Source organism: Falco peregrinus, chromosome Z (genome assembly GCF_023634155.1).
Source record: "Falco peregrinus isolate bFalPer1 chromosome Z, bFalPer1.pri, whole genome shotgun sequence".
Lineage (NCBI taxonomy): Eukaryota > Metazoa > Chordata > Aves > Falconiformes > Falconidae > Falco > Falco peregrinus.
In genome coordinates, this window is record NC_073739.1 from 72,825,672 (window position 1) to 72,850,374 (window position 24,703).

General features: G+C 40.9%; 1 protein-coding gene across 2 annotated transcripts in view; it reads left to right on the forward strand.

Annotated features, from left to right (window-relative positions):
• The window catches only part of ADAMTS12 (ADAM metallopeptidase with thrombospondin type 1 motif 12), a 162,306-nt gene that overhangs the window by 112,172 nt on the left and 25,431 nt on the right, over positions 1 to 24,703 (forward strand). For both annotated transcript variants that reach the window (XM_055790698.1, XM_055790697.1), the window contains exons 14-17: positions 4,680 to 4,800; positions 10,639 to 10,883; positions 12,190 to 12,331; positions 18,600 to 18,726. In XM_055790698.1, the coding sequence (XP_055646673.1) occupies positions 4,680 to 4,800; positions 10,639 to 10,883; positions 12,190 to 12,331; positions 18,600 to 18,726 (635 nt within the window). The remainder of the gene's footprint in view (positions 1 to 4,679; positions 4,801 to 10,638; positions 10,884 to 12,189; positions 12,332 to 18,599; positions 18,727 to 24,703) is intronic.

Here is a 24,703-nt window from a genome sequence, read left to right on the forward strand (position 1 = left end):
TCCTTGCATTCTTTCCAGTATATGGAAAAATATATTTTGTCCTCATTTTGTGGAAAAGCTGCCTGTGCCTCAGTGCAGAAGGAAGCCTTACTGGTGAGGTGTTGGTATGGTATTCCTTTAGAATTGCCTTATTAATTCAAAGGCAAGCTGAAGTTATTAACTCATTGGAGGGCCTGGCATATAAAATAGCAGGGTCCTCTCTTAGCTTTGTCCTTACGCAGAAGAGGAGTTCCCTAACATATGTAATGCTGTTAAATCACTCAGTTCACCAGTGGCTGCAAAGGGGGACCTCGAAGCTGTGTGCCTGTGGTTGCAACCGTATTTTGTTCCATGTGGTGCTAATATGGAGATGAGAGATGGAGGCCTCTTAATCCTTTTATTGTATTTGCACCTAGCCTGGCCTTCCTTCAGGTACCTTCTTAGACCCTCTGCTGTCATGATGTATGACTTAGGAATAGTTTTGAGTGGAGGGAGCCAACAAGTTCTGTCAGTAATTTAATCTAAAATCAAGATATACCTCGACTAGTTTTCTATTTGACCATATTCTTCTACATCCATCCTTTGAGTGTCACTTTTTTCCCCTTTATTTGGAAGGTCTTTAAAGCACATGACCTATCTTCCTGTGTTTTAAACTCTACATCACAAGTGCACTGTAATTCTTACTAGAGCAGTCAGTTGCTCCTCCAGTGTTACAAGCAGATACTGCCACCAGTGTGTGTTTGCTGAGCACTGGTATGTACATGACCGAGGAATTTGGTTAAATACAACCCCTAGCATCGCCTAAAAGTGAGGGCTTACATGGTGTGTACACTGAGAGTTTGTGGACAGTGAGGATGGAGGACCTGGCATCTCTGTTGTTAATAGCAAGCATTCATCTCCCACACAGAATTCTGATAGGTTTAAATGACATTCAGTCATGCAAATCTGTGAGCTGTTCTCTGTGGTAATTCACAGTTGTTATGCTGAGAGACTAATGGTGTATTGGAGAATTACACAGCTATGTAGTACTAGGGATGAAAATGGGGGTTTTTTCCTCTTGCTAAAAAGCAGATTACACATCTCAGATTTTTTGTAGTAGCTTTACTGCCTCTTACGGTTCATTATCCTCCTATGACTGCTACCCACACAGGACATTGATTGATTCAGTCCCATCTAGACAAAATATAAGAGGAATAGGTGCATCAGGACAGCTTTCTCCCAATTCAAGGCAACATCATGGCCAACATGAAATTAACATATTTTTTTCATTTGGAGACCAGTGGGGGAGACAAACGGAAGGAAGAGCTTAAAAGCGTAATGTAGCATCCAGATAACTTTGATGTTCAGGCAGTACATCCAGGCTGTACCCTTCAGCACATGCATGGACTTTTTGTATCTGCCCCATGCTGTCAATGTGACACAAGTGTCTTTCCCTCTGGATGTGGCAAACGGGTAGCAGTATCTCTGGCTGTTTTCCTTTAGTCACTGAGCAGCAGGAGAGAAATTGTTTCTCCTTCCTGTAATGCAGCCAGACAATTCAGGTCATTATTTCTGCCTCTGCACTGTGTGCCGGGACCAGTCTCAGGTGCATGAAAAAGGCTCTTGGTGAATGGGGCGGTGACAAAGGGCTGCTTGGAGGGATGCTAATTTGCACTGCACATGCTGTGTCACGCAGTGGTTGCTGTAGCACAGCATGTTTCACTGGTAGGGGTGCACAAGGACACATGTGTATAAAAGAGTCAGAGCCTAATTGTTGCTGATTTTTTTCTGGGTTTATAACCTGCATTTAGTCTCCAGATCCCTTTTAACAGTCAATATGGCAGAAATTTGAGACATATTATTTAAGGCAATTTTAGAAAATATGGCTACTGCTTATCTAGAACAATCAGAAGAATGAGGAAAGCAAGTAACAGGGAAGAGGAAGCATCTCGAAATCTGTCTATCAGATGACAAAAATAATGTGATACTCACTGGACCAGGAAGATAAAACATGGCCTGGAAATTAATGTTCATGTAAGTGTATTTAGAAAGAATGACTGCTGTTTATTTGGTCACATGAGAATATACACTTTGTGATGGTTATTAATGGCCTTGTAAGATGAGGCCCTCTGTCTAGAGATGAAGGTGATTGCACCAGCAGCAGCACCCCAGAGCTAGGGGCTAAAATGATAGCTTTATTTACTGTAAAACGGTAAATTGCCTGCCCTGCCACAGTTGTGTGCAGTGCCTCATTCTTGGGGAGCCCAGCATCCCACCCTGCTGCATGTACAGGTAAGACTGATGTCTGATCAGATACCAACTACATTTCGAGTATCAGAGGAAAAACAAAATGCAAACTTCTGTGTTTGCAACTAGAAGGGACAAACAGATTCCCTTCGTGTTGTAGTGATGTCATATTTTGATGCTATGGATGCGTTGCTAAAGGATGGCCAAGTGGGGTAGATCTGAGCTGATTCTGACTGAGCTGATACAGAGTACTGGCCACTCAGCAAGCACCTGAAAGGCAGGAGTAGTGCTGCCACCCCACTCATTTGCTAGTGCCAATGCAGTAGTTCAGGACTAACTTGTTCAGCGTTTGGGGATTTTTACACTACACGGTACTCACAAGGGAAATATGCTCAGTGACGTTAATTTCAAAGTGTCTGATTGACAGCCTCAACTAGATAAATTACTTCTGGGTGGAGCCACTCAAACAAGCATGAACAGAAACCTTTTCAAGAACATGCATTTTCTACCAGAAAACGCTAATTCAGCAAAAATTATTCGATTTGAAGGCAATTTTTTTTAAGAAGTTCAAAAGAGAAGATCTAAACCCAGTTGTTAATAGTGTTCTACAATAGCAAAACATGAAGTGCAAAGGGTTCCATTTCCAGATTTTCCCCAACTTTCTTTTTCATTTGTGCATAGAACAGAAAATAAACCTAAACTTTCAGAACTCACCAGAGAGGCTGGTTACACCTCTGGTTTAATAATAAACCTGATAACAATGACTTTACTAGCTGTTTGTAGGTAAGTAACAAATGTACTGGTAGTACAGTAAATATATTGCAGAATGCATCTCTTTAAGAAAACAGCTACAAACCTACCTCTTTAGGAAGTGTTAAATATAAACTGCAGTGCATCTGTAGATAGCAGGTGACGAGTCAGATCTGAACTTTTGGCAAGATGAAGAAACATCCTGCACTTATCACAGTGACATCTGTGTACTTTCAATATTTCATTAAATCCATCCTTCATCAAATAGCCACATGCTTGGAAGCAAAAACCGAGTCACCTTCTTAATGTGTGCTTATCTCTGTAGTATTCTGTACTGCTCATAAATGTGGTCCTTGGTGCTGAGATGTGTCTGTGTGAAAGACATTACAAAACCTTCCCTTTTTTGAAAGCAGCCTTTGCTAAAAGGAGAGAGAAGCTGAGGCTCCTGCAGAACCTTTTGACATGCCCATTGTTTTTGAGAACGGTTATCAAAGGTTCTGGCTAAGTGTTGGCATTAGGTGATGGCTTAGTCTTTTTTGAATGCTCTGTGAAAATGCAAGTGACGTGGTTTAACACCATTCGTAACTTCAGGCCTTTCCTTGCTTCCTTTTTTGCAACTTTGCTAGCTGTTCATTAAATCACTGGTGCATGAAAGAAAAGGTCAGGTGTTTCTTGAGCTGAAAATGACAGAAAAATATTAGAGAATCCAGGAGCCTTTATACCCAGATTAGTATAATAGTTGGGTTTTCTTGTCAGAAGCTTACATAAAATTACTGTAGCTGATGTACTGAAGGTAAAATAAGATCAGAATTGAAAGAGGGGAAACCCAGATTTTCATACATAAAGAATGAAAGTTGTGAAGTTGGCAAGTGTTGCACCTGAACCATTAGAGAAAAATCAGAACTTAAGATACCACCAGACTTATGGCTATCCATCTAAATCACAGGCTTCCAGATACCTTAGATCCTATTAACAGCCATTGACATCAGGTTGTGTTCTGCAACCTTGCTAGTTTTTAAAGAGAGGCAAAACCCACCCCCAAACCAAATGAAGATTGTTGAAGTTCAAAGGCATTAGTGCACAGGATTTTGGGATTAGACAGGAAGAAGTTTTGTCCTGACTCAGTATAATTAAAATTTTCTCTCACTTTCTGCCTGTAGCAAGCATGAACTGTAAAATCAGTCCTTACCAGAACTTTTATCTTGACTCATTCCCCCATTCTAGCAACCTGGAGAAACAGCTGTAAAACTTCATGCCTTCTGAAGAGTTTCTCTTTACCAGGGGGTTTAACTGCAGTAGAGGTTCTGAACTGCCTAATGGCCACAAAAAGCTGACACAGATAATGCAGTCTGTTACTGCATTGCATTCCTGGGAGTCCATGGATGCCTCTACAATTTGAGAAAGCAGACACAAATCCTAGATGTATTGGCCAACAGTAGATGTTGAGACCATTTGGGTGGCACATTTTTATCTCAGGTAACTGGCTGCTACTCTATGTTTCATGACATGATGGTGCTTGTTGCTTGTTTGTTTTTCACTTTCATGTAATACACATGAGTTTGACCTAGTTATAACAACCTCTACCATTAGTTTGTTTATACAGGATGTATACTCTTCCAAAAAATTGATTCTGCCCCTTCTTATACACTGAAGGCAGCAATACATGAACTCTGAGTATGTCATTGTGGAGGCCACATTTATTCTGAAACTGTTTTTCCTTCCAGACTGTTGGCTGTGACTATGAGATAAATTCCAATGCAACCGAAGACCAGTGTGGGGTTTGCCTGGGAGATGGCTCTGCATGTCGTACAGTGACGATGATGTTCAATCAAAGTGAAGGATTTGGTAAAATGGATTCTTTTAAACTCTTCAGTTGGTGAAGTAATTTCTCTACATAAAAAGAATTAAGCACTTATTGCAAACAGAGTGGTCAATCTGCATAGGAAATCGTAAATGGGTGTTTCACAGTGAATCATGCTTCTGCCAGAAAAGATCTGTGGTCTGTGCTGTTTAAGTTCACCTTGCCTAACAAAAATTGTGTCAGAGAGCAACAGGCCCTGTGCAAGTTAAGCAGGTAATAATAAAACCCAAAATAGCAAGTTCGTTTACAAGATTAATGTAATTTACCACCTTGGAAAATCTGGACCAAATCGTTGGACAGTATAAAGCACCATGAATATAGTGAGTGGTTTGGGGATTCATTTCTTAGTGTCATAAATCTGATATGATTGTCTCTGGTGACCCTGTGCCATCTCTTCCCCATGCAGAACTTTTTTTGCACTTCTGTTTGCTTTATAACTTTCTGTGGGATGCCTCTGGCTTGAAAGGGGGGAAGAAGTAACTCCCTGCAGGTTAAGGTGGTCTGAATCAGCACCTGGAGAACTGAGCCCTTCTTCACTGATGGCAGTGACATATTCAGGCTTTAAGTTGCCTTGTGTGGGATGAATGGGAGCCTAGAAGAGGGAGTGGGAGACTAAAACTGAACGAGAACCATGGCAATGAGCTGAAGATGGAAGAGACAACCAGGATGAACAGTTTCAAATGGTAAACCAGGACAGGACAGGGAAAACGGGGCATGGGAGAGCATACTTAGGGCAAGGTCTGTGGCTGAAGAAAAAGTCTGGTGCACAAATGAGAAGTCTTGAGAGCAATAATGGGTACCACGCTAGTGAGGAGGGAGAAAGTGTGGTGAGGGTGTGGCTTTGGCTGGCTTTTTAGTTTGTGGTGTTTTTTCACAAAATAATTCTGATTTGCACAAATATGATTTGTGCTAATAATTTAGAGCTAGTTTCATAAGATTTTCCAAAGTCCGGGGGGAAAAGCACTTTAATATTTCAGGTTTTTTTCTGTACTGTTCACTTGGATTTGCTTTTCCTTCTCTCCATATCCCCCAGATGAACTGTGAAGGATGCATGCAACCATGCAACAGTGCAGAGACTTCCAAAGGAAAATCTAGACCTCCTTCTCCAATACTACAGTAATCCTCCAGCCTCTGATCTTTTGCTTCTGCTACTCTAATGTTCACTTTGCCTTTGTGTGGGGGATTTCCAAGGCTGCAGATGACATGTAGTTTATTTTTGAATAACAGTTTTATGAAAAAGGTCCAGTACTGTAACACATGGAAGGATAAGTGCCTCTTATTTTATTAAAATTAGTTTTGTGTTTTGTCTTCGTTTTTCTTTGCCCCAAGATTCAGTAAGCCTCACTGACAGATACTGCTGAGGGATATTGAGTGTTAAGTAAAATTATTTCACTGCTTTCTTTAGCTTCAGTAGAAAATTGATTGATTCTGCAGATCCTTTCCCTTCCACAGATATTGATTCCATTGCAGACAAATTAAGAAGTGTCAGGAAAGGCAGAGATCAGTGGGCTTGTAAGGCAGTATGTGGATCTTGCAGATGTTCACAGGTGTTAAATTGAGAATAGGAAGATTGTTTTGTTCACAATATTGGCTTCTTCTAGTCTCTGACAGGTACTGTGGTGGTCTGTCTTGCAGTACAGATTTATGGCAGGATTTATGTAAATGTAAAGACTTCAGGAGCATAAATTCAGTGTAGGTAACAAAACTAGACCAAAGCGTGCTGCCAGGCAAGAAAGATTTGAAGAGTTTTTCTGTTTAATGGCACAGTGAAATTCAAAATCAAAGCTAATATATTTTGATTTAAAACTTTATTCATAACCTAAGTCCAACAGGGCCTTTCTTGGGTCTGGTGCTGTGGCAGCATCTATTCTGTCTGCAGGCTAAGTTGCCAAGTCAGGCTAAGGAAATGCTACTAATGAGTTTTAGTAATCCAGCCTTTCACTGCAGGGTGATCAGTTTTACCTGAAGTCTTACTGCCTCGTGTTCAGAAAGAAAGGTTTTTAAATCTGTGTTATTACTTGGATTTTCTTTAAAATTATTTGTCTTTCCTGTGGATTTAAAGTAGGAATAGTGGTCCAGGGGCTTCCAACACAGCTTCAGGAATGTCAGCATCATCTGTGTAATGGGTTTCCATTTAAGTTTTGTGATGGAAAACAAATCAGAGGTCTGAAATGCACAAATGGTCTCAGCTGTTGACACTAATATTAGCAAGTCTCTGGTCTGCACCTTATTTGCAGGGGGTTCATTTGAAAATCATTTAAGTTGCTTCATCTGAACTCTTACAGCAGAAAGGCTGCAGCATGAGCAGGGCATTGAAAATCAAGGTCTGGGCCTGGTCAAAGGAGCCACAAGCTCTCCTGCTGTTGAGGTAGAAGTCTGCTTTTATTTTGAAGCAGTGTATTTAGAAGTTGAAATCCCTGTTTCTACTGATGTTGTTGTGATGACTGCGAAGAAACATTACTGTGTACAGCGGAATGTTTGCAAGGTGTGTAAACTCTTTTGGAAGGAGAATAAATTATGCTGCTGGGTGAGGAGAAGCATTGGGTTAGGAGAAAGACCAAGGCACAAGGGACAGGGGTTTAGGACTCTGGCAGATGCAGGTAGTGTGGACTAAATGGATAACAAAAAGGGGGAATGAAGCTGAGAGGATTAGACAGAGGGATCTGCCTGGGAAGGAGGAGTGGCTCCAGAACAAGTGGTGGTCAATAAGGATGATGGGTAATTGTCCTGTCTTCACCCTTTTGTCTGTTTAGGGGGAAATGAGTTTTCCAGCTTTCAGTAGCAAGGGGACAATGCATTTAAATTTATGAAGAACAGGAAATGAGTGACTGGACAACAAGGGTGGGGGTGTCTTTCTTGGCCATCCAGAAGGAAAGATCAGGTGCATGTTGCTCCTGTGAAGGGCTGAATTTTGGCAAAGTGATGGGCAAACAAAGAAACTGTGGCTGTATTCACCTTACTCTGGAGGTTTATACTGATCCCAGTGTCTCCTAACCAGCTTGGCAGGACTGAATCGACAGGTGCCATGGTTTCCCTGCTACCCCTGTTTCCTTTTCATACAAACCAAGTGCAGACAGAGGTATATGCCTGAACCTAGCCCCAAGATGGGTTCTGGACATAGCCGTGATGCATTGGTCTGAGAGACTGGAAGGTCTCCTGGTTCCTCACTTAGGAAGAAGACTGTCTATAGACTGTAATTTTTTCCCCATTACCATTACACACTGCAGTGCTCCCTCTATTCCATGGGAAGGCTACAAACAACCATAGTTTGACTTGCAAACTTGGTATGCCATCAGGAGCCTGTGCTGTTTTCCACATAATGTGGTAGTCCCTCGAGCCTGGCTTAGAGGAAAACCGTGCCTCAGGAATGTGTATTTTTGAGAGAAAAGCTCGCAGATACAACAAACTGGAGAGGAGGATAGGAGCTGTTGTGATAAGGAGAAATAGCCAGATCTGATACCATCTGATCTGCAGTACTGGGCTCGCCACCTGAATGAGATTACTCTTCTCTCACAGCAATGGGGAAAGAGAAACAAGCACTTCAGTCCTGATAGAGCTGTTCCTACAAGAAGGGTTGCATGAATTTATTCATGTTGTATTCTTGTCCGTGTTAGGAGCATATAAATGTAACTGAAAATGGAAAGATTAACAGCATCTCAGAGTTGCCACTTGGTGGGTGCATGGTAGCACCCACAGTATGGATGCTTGAGGATTTAATGAGCACAACGTAGAGGTCAGACAGCTGACATCTTGAATATTACTGAATCTCAGATCCCTAGATCCTAATCACATGAAACCATAAAACCAAGAACAATTATGTGAACACCATCCACATAATTTTTAAATAAAAATGTATTAAGTTGAGTGACAAACTCAAAAGCTTGCTGCTGATTAGTTTTGCTTTCAAAAGAACATAACATTCATTGGGAATTAGTGTGAGGGTTTGAGAAATCAGGAGGTAATTTAGCTAGTCAAAAAAGGGAGGGCCAGGGAGAAGACAGGGTGATATTGTTGACCAGATGTTAACATGTATCACCAGACAGTTGCAATACATTTAAAAGCAGGTTTGTGAGCAAAAGCAGGTGATTTGGACAAGAACAGCTAGAGAAAAACTTGAAAGGATACAGATTTTTATGTTATAACTGAGACAAGGTTTTTATACTTTGTGGTTTGAACCAATGTTATTCTAATTACACCTGAATAAAAACTACTGGAAAAAGACACCAAAGCCAAAGCTGTCAGGACATGACACAAGTAAGATTTTTCATGCTGTGTTAATTTGGCCCACTTGTGAATATGCCTTCTAATCAAGTCTTTAGTTACATGATCACACACTGTGTTCATAACACATCTCCTCTGCACTGAATGAATAGAATATTTGGGAGAATCATTAGACCTTGGTTACATATAACAGCCCTAGACTGCTCACTGAAGTTGACAGAAAAGTTTGGATTTCCACAGCCAGTCTAGGAAACTTGCAAAAGGTGACATCCAGAAAATTCTCCCTCTTGAACATCAATCAGTGGAGGGGAAAAAAACCCCACACGTACTATTAATCTAATTATGAGGGGCCTGATATAGACAGATCCTTTTTTGTACCATAAGCAATACATGACATTAGGACCAATACTTACCATCCCACAAAAAAGCTGCAAAATTCAGATGTTAAAGACTTCGGGGCACTTACGACAGCAGCTGGTTCTATGTCATGTAAGCACTTCTGCAGGGTGGAGAGTGTTGATGCTGAAGATCACTTAGTATGCCCAGTGTGGTTTATCTCACTTATGTGAGTGAGTAATCAAAGGTGATAAGCTTGTTTCACAAGAAAAATGAAGGGGCTCTGAGTCTCAGGATTTAATTCATGACCTCAGCAGTGTACAATGAGAACTGGGGAACCACACACGTGTTCCTATCTTGAAGTAAACCAGCATAAACTGCAGCTCACACTCCCAGGGCACCTGCTTGTAGAGCTGTCATCTATCCAATTTCTAAGGCCCAGCCAGGAGCAATAGCAAAATGCTATCTGAGTTTGTGTTCAAATTTCTATGTGGACATCCTATTTTTATCGTTCAGTAGCGACAGCAAGAGCTGTTCACTGTAAGGTGAAAAACAGAAAGCCTGATGTCATTTATTGCCTCTGGTGCAAACAAAATTTTGTAATAAGTGCTCCAGGTTCATTCTTAACACAGAAGTGAAAAATCTCATTACACATAGCTTTATACACAAGGAGCTGTTGAACTTCCTGATGAAAATCAGTAGTTTTTAAAAATGTGTTCGACTGATCATAGTAATTTGAGGCTTTTGAATAACCGGTATTTGTTGCAAAACAGTTGTGGACAAGTTAAATGACTTGAGAGAGAGCATGTGGAATTATGTACATGCCTATATGTTTGTGACAGATGAAAACGTTCCTTGCAAATTAGAAAGACCTTTCCCACAACAGACTGTTGGCTTGCTGGGACTCCCTGGCGTTTCTTCAGATTATTCACATTGCAGTATGCCAGAGCCCTTGGATAGAGTTATGGAGATGCTGATGCTCATGTGTGGGGTAGATTTCCCCTGGTGCAGCTCAGATCACTCACCTCGGTATCCCTTCTAAATGCCACTGTCATTGCCTAAACACAATGCATATTCATATTCTCCAACTGATGCTCAAAAACCTGGGTTGTAAAGTCACACCATTAACTAGCTGAAATGCAAACTCTGTGATAGCACATTTGTATACATTTTCAAGCAAAGCTGATATTTTAATAGTCTTATACATAAGTAAAATGCAATGACATTATTGTTGTTTACCTTCATGAACCTTTCTTGTCTCTTAGGATATGTTGATATTGGGCTGATTCCGAAAGGTGCGAGGGGAATCAAAGTCACGGAAGTTGCAGAAGCAGGAAATTTCCTTGCTGTGCGAAGCAAAGACCCAGAAAAATATTATCTGAACGGAGGCTTTATCATCCAGTGGAATGGTGAATACAAAGTGGCAGGCACAATATTTCAGTATGACAGAACAGGGGATCTAGAAAATCTGACTGCTCCAGGTCCTACCAATGAATCAATATGGATTCAGGTAAATAGGAGATCACTAACAGAACCTTCTGGGTTTTGATGGCAGCAGAATGTGCTGGGGCTCTGAAACTGAGGCTGGAAAGATTATAAATCACTGTTATTATCCTGCCTGAAAACAGATGTTCAGTATCGTAGTCTTATGATTTTTAAAGGCTGATATAATCCAGTGCTGCCTCTGCGACAGGGATCTTGCCACCTATAGTTGGTCAGTTCTGTGCCCAAACTTCCTTGTCTCCTGTGCCAGCTTAGCCCAACATGTGGCTGTGATGAGAACCAGACCCAAATGAAAAGTAACTATCAGAAAAAGGGAGCTGATGTCAGGCTGTGAACAGTGAGAGCTAGGGAAGGCTGTCAGCAGTAACAGCCTACACTGAGCAAAGAAAACACAGCGTTAGACAGATGGATTAATAGCTTGTGGTAAGTGAAATGGATCCATTTAGCATCCACTGAGGCTGCTCCCTTTTGTTTCTTCTGTGTTGCTTTATAGAGTCTTAACTTAAACATAACCAGCTTCTGTTAGTTCAGCAGAAATAGTTTTCAAAAGGCCCTTTTTTCTCTGAATGTATCTTTCCTGGCTTGTTTGCCTCTGTGTGTGCCACGCAATTAAAAGGAGTATTAGGGGTGTGATGAGAGCCACTTTAATGCTTTGAATGCCTGGTGAGAAGACACATCTAATGGGTGCTCAATCTTCACTGTCAGTAACAACGTCAAAGAAACAATTAGGGGGAAGAGTAGAGGTTCATGCTGAAATCTTTTATTCTTTGATGATGGTTTGCTTTTCTCCCTCTCATCAGCCAAATGGTAAATTTCTGGAGTGGCTCTTCTCCACTGGAATTTTCCTTCTTAATCCAGAAACACTGAAAAATAATATTAAAGCCATGTCTAATAAAGTCTGTCATTTTCTGACCTACTGGGTGTTTTGTAACAGCTGTTTCAGAAGGGTAGGGAAATCAATTGATAATGGTGATAGGAAATAGCTCTTAATCAGCAACGCGTTTGGCAGTGCCTTGGATGGACTTTGCATGATCTTTTCTTGCAGTCAATTGGATACCAATAATGCTGCCCCACTTATTCCCACCTGTGCTTGCAAAAGTGCATGGCAAACAACTGTGTCTTAGAAAGACAAATGTATGCCACTGTCGGCACACAAATGGAAGTTTTGCCAGTCTGCTTTTCTGAACTGTTATTAGGCTTCAAAATGGGCAGTTTTAAAACCTTGCTGTTTATTCTGTTTTCATGCTTTGAAAGCTTTGGGTCAGTAGATTATGAAAATTGTAAGTAATTAAATAAATCACTCTCTCTTCCAGCTACTTTTTCAAGAAACTAACCCTGGAATCAAGTATGAATATACTGTACGTAAAGAAGAAAGTCATGAGAATGAGATTGGAGAGCCAGAGTATTTTTGGCAGTATGGAGACTGGACAGCCTGCAGTGTTACCTGTGGAAGAGGTAATTCCTCACTTACCTTTCCTATTACTGTTTGTCTTCATTACTGGCAAATGTCATCTTTAAGTTTTCCAGACATCATCCTCAAAGAGGTCAAGTCCTTTAATCTGCATTTAGTGGGAGATCAGATGGTTACAATAATGTATTTTGGCTTAAAGATAAACTGCTATTAAATGATTTAGGGCAAGTAGGTTTCTAGAACAGCTGCCCTGAAATTCCCAACGTCTGTGAACCAAAATGAAAAACTGCAGTTTTCTTTTCCTCATATTTTTTGTCAATATTGTTCACAACTCTACTTCCCAGAAATACTAATTTATGACCTACTCATTTCCCTACTGAATCTTTCCAATATCTTAACTACAAAAAATATTGTCCTTATCTGTCCTGCCTTGATAAGCAACAATGCTTTTTGTGCGTTTCTCAATAATTATTTTATTTAAATCAGTCTTGAGGACTTACATGTCTCTGCCACTCTCAGTACAGTGGCTTGGGAGCAGCTGCAGTTATATTGTTCTGTGCAGCATGTTAAACCAGACAAGCAGAATGATGACCATGAAGCAAGATCTAACAACAGGTCTAGAAGTTTGCCTGTGTTAACACACAGAAAATGCTATCAGGAAAACGTTCTTTAAAGTAGTTAACAGATCAATGAGATGAAGTTAATGCTTGCAGTAAACCAACAATGATGATAAAAAGACTGAAGGTTTTTTTACAAAAGTAAAGGTTTTCATCCATCCTTTGTGGGAATCATTTTTGAAAGATGAGAAAAGTGTTGTGTGTGAAAGGAAGTCTGCACATGGGAGGAAGAGATTGCAACCTTCTGTCTGAATTAGTTCCTGAGTTTCAGTGGACAGAAGATCCCTGGAGATAGAACGGGAACCTTTTTCTTTGAATATCTGTGTGAAAACCATACAGAACAGTAGAAGATCGATGTTACAGCCACTGGACAAACAACTTGAAATAAAACTTTTCTCTTTCTAATGCTAGGGTATTGTCAGTGGGTTTTGATAATTACTGCTTGCTTTAACTACTTTCCAGAAGGAAAGAAAAAGACAAACAAATGTTGTAACAAATCCAGCTGGAAGTCTAGAAGCAGCGATGATTACAGGAGTTAACAATATTTTAATACTTCCTGTCAGGGAAGACACTAAAATAAGGCATTTTCAGTGATTTGAACAAAGGGCATTGTATGGCCTTAATTCTAGAATATTAGAAGAATTGTAGAAGAATAGTGTAAATTACCCCACTCCCCAAAAATATTTTGAGATATATATAACGGACATACTATAGAGATGTTTGTACATCCATATATATATATATATATATATATATGTGTTTGTGCAAATATCTGTGTGGCTTGGGTTTTGGTGTTTGTTGGTGTTTTTTTTTTTTGAGAAGCGTCTCTCAGCACAAAACAGTGTGTGCTTTCTGTTTAGCCAAAAAAAACCCAACCCAACATTTTCTTCAAGTAGGTACCCAAAACAAATGTTTTGCTTAATTGCATGCTGTCTGCTTTAGTTCTGATACCTAGTTGTGAATAATGCTTAATATAACAATTGGCATGATAACAAAAAAAAAGGGGGAGAAAAGTGTTATTACACTGTTTATTATGTTGTTTGGGGGTTTATCTTAGATGAGCTGCTTTACTTTTCCAAGAACTTCTTTTCACTAAGTAAATTTGTAACCCTGTGTACTACCTTTTGGTCAAAGAGCTGTGTGACTTGGCTTTGGTTTCTAACTGCCACATGGATTATTTAGGGGCCTTCAGGCCCCTAAACCAAACGTGTTTGGGTTTTTCCCCCAGTTTTTATTTAATAAGTAGCTTCCCCTGTTTGCTGTCTTTGGGCTTGTAATAAATATTTCTTGAGCTTATTGGCTTTTTCTTTGGATAAGTAGATATATGTTTCAGGCAAGATTGTGGACTTATTGACATGAGTTTGCAGGGGAGCAAAGAGGTGCATCACAGTTCAGAAAGGACACAGAAACCTTCTCAGTTCTCTGCATTCCTTTGTGGACAGAAGAAAATGAACAGAACCTTTGGTCTCTTTCCTCTGAGTTACATACATTTATAAAAGTAACTGAACAGGTCTAAAGGAGGGTGTAATCGGCTAATACATGATGAAGTCAGGGTATTGTTGCTTGTTCCCTGCCATGAAAAAAGGGAAAGCCTGGCACAGAGATTCAGTGCATCACTTGAGCCATGAGAGCTCTGATATTTGTCTGCAGTTTTCTGCAGGTACCCGATGCTTAATCTGGTTGTGCTCTGGGCTGTCTGAATGCGGGCCAGATGTATTGTTCTCGTATTAGCTTGGCACTGAATCTGAACTAGCTGGCCCTCCTAAGCACCACACTGGTGCAGTAATGTAGCAGGTTTACGCCCGGATGATCAGAGAACAAACACATCAGTGAAAATACCTGGAGTTTTGCTGCATAAATAAAGGGCATAGCAGCAGGGAAGGTTTATTTGGAAAATGTTAGCTCTATGTCATTATGGAAATTTGGAAACTCTAGAGTCTTGCTACTTTTAGCAGGGAATATGGGCATGATTGTTGACCTAGAACCAGAAGGTCTCACACGGTGACGCATTGTTGTGGTTTGATCCCCATTGTTGTGGTTTGATCCCCCGAGCTGAGTTCAGGAGCACGAGGCAGAATAAAGGCAGAACTGAACATTCCCAATGTTGCTGGATTAAGCAACATACTTTTCTGACTTCCACAGAACTTACTTCTGGCTTTGAATGATGAGATCGATTTTATCTGAAGGTACAGTCTGTTCACATTTAGAATTTATTGATGGCAGTAACAGACCTGTTGTGCCAAATTCCAGGCGTTTGAAGAGTTTTGAAAGGTTTGCAAGATGAAGTAGGCAAGATCATGTGCTATGGTTGTGCTGTATGACAAGTCGAAAAGTTGCATTTATTTAGACTAATAGTAGTAAAATAACCTTCAAGGAATTCTGCAGTTATTATGTGGTAAATAAGAAACCAGTAGTTTTTGAGGATGAAAGGGAGGGCCAAGAAAGATAAACTAACTTTGATGGCCACAACCAGCGGGAGAAATTGATCCTTGCCTAGAATTTTGTTCTCTTGGCAAACCTGGACCCACCTAAAGATTCAGCATAGGGCCTGTCATCATGACCAGTCAATATGGTAGCAGTACATCCAAGTGCACTTTGGCCTTCTGTAGCCACAGAGATAAGGACAATGCAAACAAATGTATTCTGGAGCCAGTGACTCAGTGAAGCTGAGTTAGGGAGTGACACATGGGACTACAGGCACAGGAATGGATTGATACAGGAAAGCGTCATCTCTCCTGAGAGAAAAAATACAGTTTTGTATAATACAGCTCCTTATCCAGGGAACGTACCTGGAAAACATGCCAATGATGACTAATATCTTTGTGGAGTGAAGCTGTCCCTTCTCCCAGGGCAGCTCCATGAAGATATTTTCCAAAGTGTACTCTTGACCTCAAAGTAGCACCCTGACCCATATCCTTCCCCAGCTCCATTGCAACTGAGAAAGAGAAGATGCAAATGTGCTTATGTTTTCCTTCATTTCCTTCATGTTCCGTTGTCTTTTGTGGTCTCAAAGAGTGGGTCTGGCCAGTCTACAGTAACACCTTTTAACAGGGATAAAATACTGTCTGAAAAATCAATGTTTTCTGTAGCAAACGTACCTAATACTGCATGAAGGGAAAAGGGCAACACATTGCAATACCTGATATTAATTTGCAATGTAGAGTATGGTTCAGTAATTATATTGCAGTCCATTTCATGGCAAACAAACACTGAAGGGGATCATTACGGTAGAAATCATAAGTCTCACACTGTCCTCACTGCAGGGCAGTTTGACTCTTTGCCTGCCATTTGCTTTATGCAGAAGGGAATTGCTTTGCAGTTAGAATGTGTGTGCACTGGCCTACGTCCTGCACCCTGTGGCCGAGAGCTTGTCCCTCCGGAGCCTACTGTCAAGACAGCATGTAAAACCCTCAAGCTTTTTTATAGGAAGATTAATTTAAATGACTCACAGAGTAGTTTCGTAGACCAACTACCCATTATTCTTTCTTTACATAATGGTCAATTAGAAATTACAAGTATAAATCCTTCATCCTTATCTAAAGGCTTTAATCATGTTTTTAGAGCTGCCTTTGAGTGGCATTGAATGTAATAAGAAGCAAAGCACAGCACAGCTGCAACTAAGGGAGAATATTAGGCAACCTCAACAGTTTACTTCTCCATAGATAACATCAGTAATTGGCAAATTTTTGAAGCTTTGCAAAAGGGCTTAACTGTTAAGATTTGTTTGGGGATTAATTGTTATGTGCCCTCTAAATCCATCACAACTGCTATCAGGGCAGCTTTGCAAAATTACCTCCAGATGTTCCTGAACTGAAATGTGGTACTAAACTTGTAGCACTGATTTTAGAAAATGACGGTAACTGTATTTTCCTTCACTACTATGGGTCTAAATACTATCACACCAAGAATGCAAAGGTTGGCTCTTGTGTTGTGTACGTAACTTGTGCATGCACTGAATATAATTTGTTCATTCAAATCTGTTTGACAATTGCTAGTCCTTGTTCACAATCATTAGCCCTTGTTCTCGTTGGGGACTTCAGCTTGCCACATGTCTGCTGGAAATACAGCACAGCAGAGAGGAAACAGTCTGGGAGGTTCCTGGAGGGTGTGGAAGAGACCTTCCTGACACAGCTGGTCAGTGAGCCAGCCAGGGGAGATGCCCGGCTGGGCCTGCTGGTTACAAACAGGGAAGGACTGGTGGGTGAAGTGGTGGTCAGAGGATGTCTTGGGCATGGAGATCATGAAATGACAGAGCTTTCAATTCTCTGAGAAGTAAGGAGGGGGTCAGCAGAAGCGCTGCCTTGGACTTCTGGAGGGCCGACTTTGGCCTGGTTAGGAGGCTGGTTGACAGAGCCCCTTGGGAGAGAGTTCTGAAGGGCCAAGGGGTCCAGGAGGGCTGGGCCGTCTTCCAGAAGGAAGTCCTAAAGGCTCAGGAGCAGCCTGTCCCCATGTGCCGAAAGATAAACCAGGAGGAAGACCAGCCTGGCTGAGCAGAGCTTTGGCTGAAACTCAGGGGGAAAAGGTTTATGACCTTTGGAAGAAGGGGCAGGCAACTCATGAGTACTACAAAGGCATCGTGAGGTTATACAGGAAGAAAATTAGAAGGACCAAAATCCAGCTAGAACTTAATCTGGCTACTGCAGTGAAGGACAATAAAAAATCTTTCTATGAACACACTGGCAACAAAAGGGGTGCTAAGGAGAGGACACCATAGTAACAGTGCTGTTAGTCCCTTTGCTTCCCAGGAGAAAGATAAGTCACAGAGATACTGTGACCTACCATCTGCATATTAATTGCTGTGAATTAATAGCACAGTTAATTTAATGGGAGTTAAGCATGTTTCTTCAGTCTTTTTAGTCCTTGGGATTTGTTTGGGCCTAATGCCACTAGTTCAATGCCTCTGTATCAGTCTAGCTACAACCTTTCAAGCTGTAATATTGCAATACTAGTTTTTTTACACTGTGCAGCACAGAACCTACCTCAAATTGGTGCAGAACTCTGTGGAAAGCAGGCCCCTGGAAACCAGCTTTCTTTAGATTCCCACTAGAGTAATGCAGTATTTTGGTTCATGTTCCTTTCTGTTAAATGGGCGGGAGTGTTTTTAAGTGGAACTGTTAGGAAATAACCCAAATTGTATGTATGGAATGTCTCTGTGTGTCCCTCTAGCACTGTGGTTTGCCTCTTGTGATGAGTGTTGTGTATTATTTATTTAGAAGACAGATCTTCTCCCTCATATTATGGCATCATCGTTTTCAGCCAGGTTTTGTACCAAAACATCTTAAAAGTAGAGTTCAGCATTAAGAGTCACAGGGTTATAGTTTTGCTCATACACTCCAGTTTGTATTCTGCTTAAACAGCTTTCCCAGAAGTACAAATAAAAGATCACGTTGCTGTGAATAGCCTGATTTGGCTGTGTTTCCTCTTGCCTGTGAGTAATCTGAGAACTGTTCATTGCCCTTTAAACCTGATTCCCAAAAGAGCTCTGCTTAACACCTTTTCAGCTCGATTAAAGGATGCTCATACCTGACTTAGCTCATCCAGCAGAACTGACCTTCACAGCTGTTACTGTATTCTGGGATGTGGAGTATAGCCAGTGTGTACTCTTTATCCTAGAGGATTTCTGCAGCTCATTCCCATGATCCCTGATCCTACAGGGATTACTGTTCTGTTATTTTTTTGTGTCTTGCTCTTGCAGGGGTGCGGCGCCAGATTCCCCACTGCATGCGGAAGGGAAGTGGAGTGATCAAAAACTCCTTCTGTGACCCAGCGACGCAGCCAAACGGGCGACTGAAGAAGTGCTATGAAAAGGACTGTCCACCCAGGTAACAGATATTGGGAGGGCTCCAGTAACATTAAATAGCAGTCTTATTCAAAGAAAGATGTTGTTTCTGATACTCCATTAGTGTGTCGTCTATGGCCTGCCATGGTGAGAGCTCCCAAGCATTTCAGAGCAACACGGCAGAATCCCAGTAACAGAAAATTTGGAGTGAGCTGCCCTAAGAGGTTACCAATGCAAGTTACTGAGCAGTCTGTGCTGAAAAAGGCAGAGAATGGTCCCTTGTCTGTATAGGTAATCTTTTTGTTCAGTTCAGGTGTGCCTGAAAACAGTGCAAATTCTTACTTATTTTAACAATCTTATTCCTGTCTTACCTTGAGTGATAATATATTACTGTGTCTTCCAAAAACTAACTTGAAGAGAAGGGTTTTTAGCCTTTTGATGCTGTTTTTCAATATTTTTGATACTCCTTTGTCATTTTTTTGAGGGATGATGAGTGGAAATGCTTGTTTCTATAATTATTATACCTTCTTTATGACAATTATTGTTTGTCTCTTTTTATCATGTCCCTTCCTATTTTTTCCCTTCAGCAAAGCGCAGCTTGCTTCATTTTGTGATCACAGAGGAACCATTTTTTCCATTCCCATAACTTTATTTTAATTCATCTTCATCTCGTTGTTTTTCTGTTGTACAATGTTAGCGAGTAGGGTAAGGAAGGCTAACCACAGCCAACATTCCTGGTGACAGCAGAACTGTGGGCTTGTAAAATAGGCACAGATTTGCTGGAAGTGGTTAATATTGGCTTTGGTTTCATGGTTTAGGTACTGGAACATCATGCTTTTGTCTTGCATTGTCTTTGGAAATTATCATGTTGTTCACAATGGTGTACCAGTCTTTCCCTAGCAATTTAGTTAAATCAGAATCAAATCAAAGTCATTATAGTGATTCCCTTAAAGTGTATTGCATTACATTGCAAGCAGTGAATTTCACGAAGCTTTTACATAAAATATTCTGCATGGCTGTTGGTTTTATTAGTTGTTTCCAAGTATCTTCACAGCAGTGTATGATTCTACCTCTGGGAATTACATCTTTGCGGTAGCAGCCTCTGTAAATGACTTAAAAGCATAAACTACCAGCATTATATAATTCTTTGTGGACTGGTAGAAAATCGAATTGACAGTAGATCAAACTTACTAAGTAGTTGACTAGTTAACAGCTGAGGCTACCCGTATGTGGCGGTGTCTTTTGTTTATAGCATGTATAAACTGTGCTGTTTATTCCACAGTTCCAAATTAGCTCAATTTATCTGATTTGTTCTAAGTGACTGCACTATTCAGACCTGCTCTTGAAAGTAAGCATGCAGAATTTGTCTCATTGGACAGATCACAGAATTATGTGACTTGTCAGCCAAGACCTTCTGAAGGCCAGGCAGAAAAGTTCTCATATACTGCCTGATTGATGTTTATCAAGTTCATTCTGCACTGCAGAGGAAAGCACTAGTTATCCTTCTGAGGACAGCAAAATACTGACAAAATGCAGTGCAGGAAACACATATGTATCTAGTTCTAAAGTCATGTTGTATATTTCTTTTTCTTTTAATAACAGAAGAGTCACTGTAGTAGTTTGACCAAGGGTCTGAGTCCCTGTTCTGGCTGCTGGCAGGGCCTACCTGCTTAAGGAAGAGTTAAGACAAGGCAAGCATAAATTATATCCCTTACTAATACTCTTCCAGCTTCCAGCTAGTTTTAATTTCAGGCATTTCCAGAGGCTTTTATGGCTTGTCTAATCAGTAACCTCCAATGGACCTCTGTTCTTAAGCACTTGTCCAGCCTCCCTCTACAGCCTTGTAAAACTTCCGTCATACACAACTTCCTCTGCAAGAAGTTCCACAGCTTTAATGGCTACTGTGTGAAACACCACCACGTCTCACTAGTTTGTGTTGGTGGTCCTGAGATCTTCTGTTGGAAGAGATGACCGTGAAGAATGAATTCCTGCCCCCCCTTCCCAAGCCCTTCCTTTTGTAGATCTTGTCTCTGTTCCAGGCTATAGTCCCAGCATGGAATATAGTTGGTATTTGCTTTCCATGGCTTGTGTCACACTTAATCCAGACAGATGGTTACACGTCTTCCTTTGAAAAGCAAGACATCACTTAGTGCAGTTTGTTAGCTCTAAAGAAAATACGAATGTTGGAGGAGGGTGTGACTGTCCCATACAGCATGATACAGGATAACTGAGAGATCACGTGAAGCTGCTGAAAGCAAAGTGTTCTGTAGAGAAGTGGATAAGTTCTGTGCTAGCTTTGAGGACAGTGCTGTTAAACACAACACTGCAGGGAGCCTTTGGTTACTGCTGCAGCCACAGGACTGAAACTTAGATGATCTCACTCTTCCCAACAGTGAACGAGGTTCTTTATAGAAACATCCTATCTGAAGCAAAAAGGGTGTTCTTGCATAACCCTCCCTCCTATGATCTGCTGATGGAAAACTTACTACGATGAAACTAGCTACTGGACTACTACATCAGAATTAGCTAATTTATCAGACAGTAGCTACAGGCAAAAAATAACCTTACTCTAATGTTTGTGACTCTCACAAACAAGATCTTATTAATTCATTTCAGGAAGTTAATTACAAACTGTTTAAATTACAGGCTTCTGAGAAGTCCAGGTCTTAACATTCTTGTTTGTTAGCTGATGTAGTTTACATTTATTTGTCCCCATACTTTCTACTAAAAGAATCTGGAGCAAAACAAATAAAATATTGAAAATGTTGCAATGCATGTATGCCATATGTTGACTCAGAACAAAATAAAGATGGCTGAACAGTTGACAGTTACGATGTCGTGCAGCCACTCGTAAAACTTGGGTGATATTCCTTAGCAGGAGTGCAACGAGACTGTAGTATAAATGCATGGGTTTTTTCATGTTATGCTATGGAATATGTTTTCCAGTTATATGTTTCTTTGGTAGGCAGGTATTTAGCTCCATAGGTGTTAATGATTAAAATCAGTCAATACTACTTGAAGAGTGAGATTTAAATTACTTAGGTGTTGTGAATAGAAGTTTTGCTCTCTCCAGTTGCCTGAAGCCTTTTTAACCTGACTACCCACTTGAACAGAGTAATCATAAACAGATTATTTTACAAGTACTTGGTATCTCCTGCTTTTTATCTGCTGTTCCCGTATTATCCTGCTTCCAGACTGCCTAGTAGACTCCAGTAGCATAGTAAGAATAGGAAATCTTGTTTCTGTTATAATACACAGAATGAAAATCAGTATGCTGTTGGTATCTGCAGTGCCTGGTGCTGCACAAACACATAGTAAGAGGAGACAGTCTGTCTTTAGGTGTGACACAATGGGGTGGGAGGGAGGGAGCATGTTCCTATGGGAACAACAGCCCCATAGGCATGAATATAGCAAACTTTGGTTCCAGAATCCCATTTTCAGCAGGATCCATGCCTCACTGAGCACACATCATCTAGGTATAGATGAGGAGTGTGTAATGGCCAAGACTGTTGGGCCCTGCCTTAATTGTCACAGACGCTGGAAACTCGATGTGGGAGGAAAAGAGATAGGTCTCATTTAAGGCAGCTGAATGCCACCTGAGACAATCAGATTGTCTCCCTACCTCTGTCCCAGGCTGGATTGCTTAACAGCTGAGCACTCACAGCTGCAGTTGAAAACTAACTGAGGTTATGCTTTCACCAGACAGACAGCTGTCTAGTTTGACAGCCTCAAGAAAATCAGTGCTCACACAAATTAATTACCCAAATCATGCATTTTGCTTGTTTGTTTGTTTCTTACCACAATCTTTCCATGCCATGCCTGCCTGTGGAGACAAGAAAGTCCTGTCACTTTGCAGGGACTAGGTGATGCATAAATATTTGAGAACTACACAGTGTCTGTAGCGTAAATGCCATCAGAAACCAGAGGTAGGAACAAGTATTGGATGGTGGCCCCCATCAGGCTTCAGTTTCCACCAACTTGTCCCAGTCTCTCACCACAATCAGCACAGCTAGCTACTGGTTTTCTTCCCCATATCCTTTTTTCTGCCAGGCATCTCTCTGTAAGTGTGATCTAAAGAAACCCTTGTTGGTAATGTGCCCAAGGCTAAGTCTGTCTGGCAGCACCCTCCGCTCTTTAGCTTACAGCTGGGAGGTCCGACAGCTTGGTCATTTCAGCTTTGTCATTTATAACCTGCCCAAGGCTAAGTCTGTCTGGCAGTGCCCTCAGCTCTTTAGCTTGCAGCTGGGAGGTCTGACAGCTTGATCATTTCAACTTAGAAGTTGCATGTTTGGTTCTCAGATTGCTGTGTTAATTCTGGATGTGTGCTCAGCAGTGACTTCCAGTTTTGGTTATGCCTCTGCCATGTGAGGAGACAGCAGAAGCTCCAAGATAAACAGTTTGGCAAAGCAGTCATGCAGGTGCTGCTCCCTTCTGTGTGGTCCAGGACCTGCTTTGGAGCATCCTGTACCAGAACAGACAAATGAGTGGTAGATGTTCTGCTGTCCTTGCTTTGCCTTTTTTCCTCTCTGGCTGGGATGCCGCAATTCAGAAGTGCTCAGTAAGTTTCTCATGTGTGAGTGTTTAAGACATGTAAATGTACCCTAGAATGGAAATAGGAAAATGCACCATCAAAAACTCCAGTTACTGATAAGAATAAACTTCCAGTCAGAGCAAGTTTTTTGAAGTGTGTGTGGTAAACATGGTGTTGGGCAGTTAACTACTTGAATTACCAGTACTGTTACCTGCACTGAATGAAGACCTCTATAGAAAAAGTTATATGACTAAGTGCAATTTAAGATTGACCATGTAGGTGCAACAGGATAAAATCCTAATTCTGTGATTTCTTAACCTTGGAGTACCTTACTTTCTTCCATGATGTTTTAAGAATGTTTTGCATGCAGTAGTTAATCATGCACCATTAGTGCTGATCAGGATAGGTTCTACAGCAAGCTCTGATAACATTGCTAGGAGTTTGGTATATAAACCTGCAAACTGCTGAACTCTCACTTGGAGCCATTTGAGAATGGTGAGGGAGGGGGTGTCAGCTTAGCATGTCTGTGGCTTGAAATATGTGGTATGATTTCATTAAAATTAATGGGGCAATTCACATACTTAAGTTGCATTCGTGCTGAAGTGTCAGCAATTTACAAGATATTAGGGATGATAAAATTGAAAAGAAGGTGCAAGAGATGAAAATAACCCTGAAATGGCTTGATTCAGGTTCATTTTTCTTTTTTTTATTTCTGTGTTCTGCTGAGGTGTGCTTACTTTTTCTCTTTAACCACTTGTTAGTTTTCCTTTGCTGTTTGCAGAAGCCTGGAAGAGCAAGAAACAATCCAAAGAAAGGCAGGAGAAGGAGAAAAAAATTTTCTTTCATTACTGCAATGCCCAGAGACCTTTCACAGGGTTGTGGTGGCAATGGGCTGCATTCTAGAGCACGTAGCAAAACCGTATGTGCCCCAAAGGTTTTCTAGGGTTATTTACAAAGAAATGCAATATGTATACATAACTAAAGAGAAGGAGGGTAGGTGTAAGTAACCCAGGGAAGATCAGGTAGTTACTCAAGTGAGCTATGTGCATAGCTTGATTGTTCTGAGTAACTATTATTTTTTTTAATGATTAGGAATAGATATCAGTGCCTTCCACATCAGTGATGGCTCATTTGCAACTGAAGTATAAATTAATCAGAAAACAGAGAAGGAACATGGAAACTACAGAGGAAAGAGGAGAGGGATTGTCAGGAAACTGAAGAAGACAGAAATGCAATAAGATGGGAGACAAAGCAAGGAGCAAAACCTATTATAAAACTGGACGTTGAACTTCTGAACATTTATCAGAATGGGATTATTTTGCTCTAAGTTCATTGACCTGAAAAGGAGAAAAATGTAGTAGAATGTTGTTGGTTGTAAGCCAAACCTAATTTTTTCTGCCTTTCTGTCTAGAAAGATATTTTCTAAACATATCACTGTTTTGTTTCCAGCTCAAGGCTTTGTCGTGACCTGCTTCAAAACTCAGGAACA